The sequence below is a fragment of the Camelina sativa genome, chromosome 8, assembly GCF_000633955.1.
Source record: "Camelina sativa cultivar DH55 chromosome 8, Cs, whole genome shotgun sequence".
NCBI classification, from domain to species: domain Eukaryota; kingdom Viridiplantae; phylum Streptophyta; class Magnoliopsida; order Brassicales; family Brassicaceae; genus Camelina; species Camelina sativa.
Genome location: NC_025692.1, coordinates 27,224,974 through 27,228,527, shown reverse-complemented (window position 1 = coordinate 27,228,527; position 3,554 = coordinate 27,224,974). Strand labels below are relative to the sequence as shown.

Sequence of the window (3,554 nt, the reverse complement as noted above, 5' to 3'; positions counted from 1 at the left end):
TTTTTGTATTATTCTTGTGTTGCTTGTTATGTCTTTGTCTATTATATTTGTGATAACCCAGTTTTGTGTAACTTTTGTAGATGTCTGAAGAACACCATGAGAAAGACCCGCTGCTTGAACCTGAGGTTACTGAAGAGGTTGAAACTGGAAAGACGCGTAAAGCACCAGCATCTGCTTCTGCTAAGCCACCAAGACCACATAAGAGTTGCATGTTGTGGTGTAAGCTGCTCTTTTGACTACTTTTGGATGTGGAGTTGCATGTTGTGGTGTAACAACTAATGAGAAACAACTTTGCTTAACTACTTAAGTGTTTCATGGTTATGTAATGATTTTTTGGTACTTTGCTAGCTTAAACTTGATGCAATGCTAGCTCATCAGCTTATGTAATGGTCTGTAATGGTTACCAGATGTAAGACAATGAATTGTCTCGTATTTGTGCTTGTTTTTCTTTTTATTAGGTAATTTCGGGTGAAATAACCCGAAATATGAAAACTATCGGTTACTTACGGAAGACATATAATCAATAACCGACCCATTTAACCCGAGTACCGACCGACCCGAACCAAAATCTATTTCGGTTTAATTCGGTCAGATTTTTTCAAACCCGAATTTTGCCAAAACCAAAAGACCCGACCCGAAAAACCCGAGTTTACCGTTTGCCCAGGACTAGTATTTTTTATTTTATAGTAGTTAATGGGACGCTCGTTTCGGGAATATTTCTTTAAACAAATAAAATTATAATAAAAAAGGATGGGGTATAAGTATGCTTTGGACCTAAATGGGCTATATAATATAAATTCTGTAAACTGTCATTTAAAGCCCAATTTCGATCATAGCAACCGTAACTCAAAAACATGGCCATGGATGGCATCAAGTCATCTCAATTCTCAACTACTCAATCATTTAGCGACATCGTCTTTTGTGTTGCATATTGCTGACCATATCAATACTACTAGTTACGTTCTATATTAGATTACTAGATGATAACTGGAAAATGAAATGTTAATTATATTTGGTGAAATTATGTTACCGAAACTAAAATGCGCATAAATGATACGTAAACGACTTAAACAGATACTAAAAAGATTTAAAAAAAAAACTTCGAGACGGTAGTTAAAGATGGGTCAAAGATGATTTTATTGTTGGGTCGAAGACATTGATCAAAAATGCCATTGCCATTAAGTTATTAATTTTACTGCAATATGTTAATCTTAAGTTCTAACTAATCACGCACAAATAACATTTTTCCCATTTTTAATATTAGCAAGTTGATCTCGTCAATTCAGAGATCTAGACTGTACGATTACACCAAACAACATAATAGTCTTTGTGTGATTAATCACTAAAATATTATTATAACATAATAGTCTTTGTGTGATTAATCACTAAAATATCGTTGTTTTGAGGTTCAGTAATCAGTATATATATATATATTTTTTTCGTTTTATTGTTGCCACTTGTTTGCTGTATTGTATTCTACATCATGCTATTGCCTAAACTCACTTACGATCTACAAAACAAATGGAACATTACGTAAATATTTCATGAATCTATTATCTAGTGAGTGGTAAGTGTATTCTCTGTGATTTAGACTTCTTTTTTTTTTTTTTCCACGAGACAAAACAAGAAGGACAAGTTGGGCAATTATGACGAGACTAAATCAACCATATTAGATACTCTGTTTGTGTCCTGAGTTTAGACTCTACTAACAGGAGATAGAGGCGGAGCCAAAGGAGATGAAGCTTTTACGGTGGTTTTTGCCTCGGCAGCACATGTTATGACCGTCACGCACACAAAAAAAGCTTGCAACGGTGATACAAACGAACCAAACTCCACACTGTAGATCCCTGTCTTCAGCTCCGTCATCGCCAAAGCCGGACCTGACTCTTGTTCGTTCACTTCCTGCAATGTTAAAAGACTACTTTTAAGAACACGATATAAACAAAAAAAACAACAACCCGTAATAGAAACACAAAGAAAGATACACAGATTTACATGGTTATTTGAGACTGTTTTGCTTAGTTATGATTATGTTACCTGATCGAACAGTTTGAAGCCTTGGTTGAACTCATGGAGAGGTGATTTGTTAGAGAGGACATGGAGTTTACATCCAACATCCCAGCCACCGCAGTCGCATACCCCTCCAGATCTCCACCGGCTAATCAACGGTGATGGTGCTCCTTTCTCCGGGAAAGTGTGAACGCCACCTGGAATGATCACACTAGTTTCGCCGAGGCCGATACAGTTTTCTTCTACCAGCTTCTTTTTGATCACTACAGCTGCAACCTCTTTTCTCCCTTTTACTTGCTCTGTCTCATCAAACAGAACAGATTCTCTGATGATAGAAGATATGTTTTTCAAGTTCTGCTCAGTTATATCTGAGCTCATGGGGTTGCTCAGCCGCATTTGACCGATTACATTGTAGACAAACCCACAGTGTTTCTCTTTGTGTCCATGTATTAGCCAGCTTCCGCTTTTTTTCTTCTTGACTTCATTAACAGAGTAGAATGTACAGTACTGAACAGAATCATCTTTGAGCGATGAGCTTTTCATTGAACCCCCAAGAATGCTCCTGGTGTTGCTGTTGTTATCATCGACCACAAACTGAAACAGAGGTACACCGTTTCTGATCGTTAGCTGAAAAAGAGCTCTGGTTCTCGATGTGTCGCTCTTGGTTGGGTTTGAATTGGAAGAACTCGATCTTGCTTTCGCTGAAAGAACATTCTCAGAGCCTTTGGGTTTCCGTAAAGGGTCAAGAAGCGGTCTTAGAGGACTAACTCGAGATGATCTGCAATGAGTGTTCTGGTTCTCCGAGTTACTTGACTGAGATGGACAAACAGAACCATCGAATCTCATTAAGCTAGACTTGATGGTATCCTCAGAAGAAGTCAAAGGTTGGACAGCTGAATCCTCTTTCACGCTGAAACTTCTGCTGAGACGACCGAAGCTAAAACTAAACCGCTTGCTTGGTGAATGGTGTCTCTCCTTTCTGGATTCAACTTCACGTATTTCTTGATCAAATATCCTCGAAGCTGTCTTTGAATGCCTTCTCCCACCAAACCGTTCCTTTTTACCTGAATGATCAGTACCAAGAGGCAACATCACATCTTCAGAATATCTCTCTAGGTCGATAGAGAGTGGACAGGAACGAGGTGTTTGAGATCTCAATCCTAAAGAGCTATTGAAACCGTTAGCTTCCCTTGCTACCCTACTCGTGTTATCATCCAGTGACTGAGGCTCACTGGAAAGAGTGCTTCGGGACTGTCTTCTTGAACGAAGGAGAAAAATGTCGCTGTACTCCTGCTTTTCAGTAGTAAGACCAGCTTTCGAATCGCCAATGATCCTCTTCTCAACACAATATTTTCCACTTTCTCTTGCTTCTTGTGCATGTCTCTCCCCTGGTATCTTCTGAGTATCCTTCTTATTCATGGCCAGTGATCCCACAGAGTTTCCCATTTTTGACAACAAACCTGAAGTGGATTCCAGATTTGAATGCGATCTTCTGCTCTTCCTCTGTTCCACTCCTTTGTGATATCTACTAGAAGGCTTATTGA

At 38.8% G+C, this 3,554-nt stretch overlaps 1 protein-coding gene across 1 annotated transcript; it reads right to left on the bottom strand.

Moving 5' to 3' along the window:
* On the bottom strand, nucleotides 1,516-3,552 carry LOC104709992 (the record flags this gene model as incomplete). The annotated part of the gene is made up of 2 exons (XM_010426519.2): nucleotides 1,516-1,902; nucleotides 2,038-3,552. Coding segments are annotated over 2 exons (1,722 nt in total), but the record flags the coding sequence as incomplete, so codon positions are not given.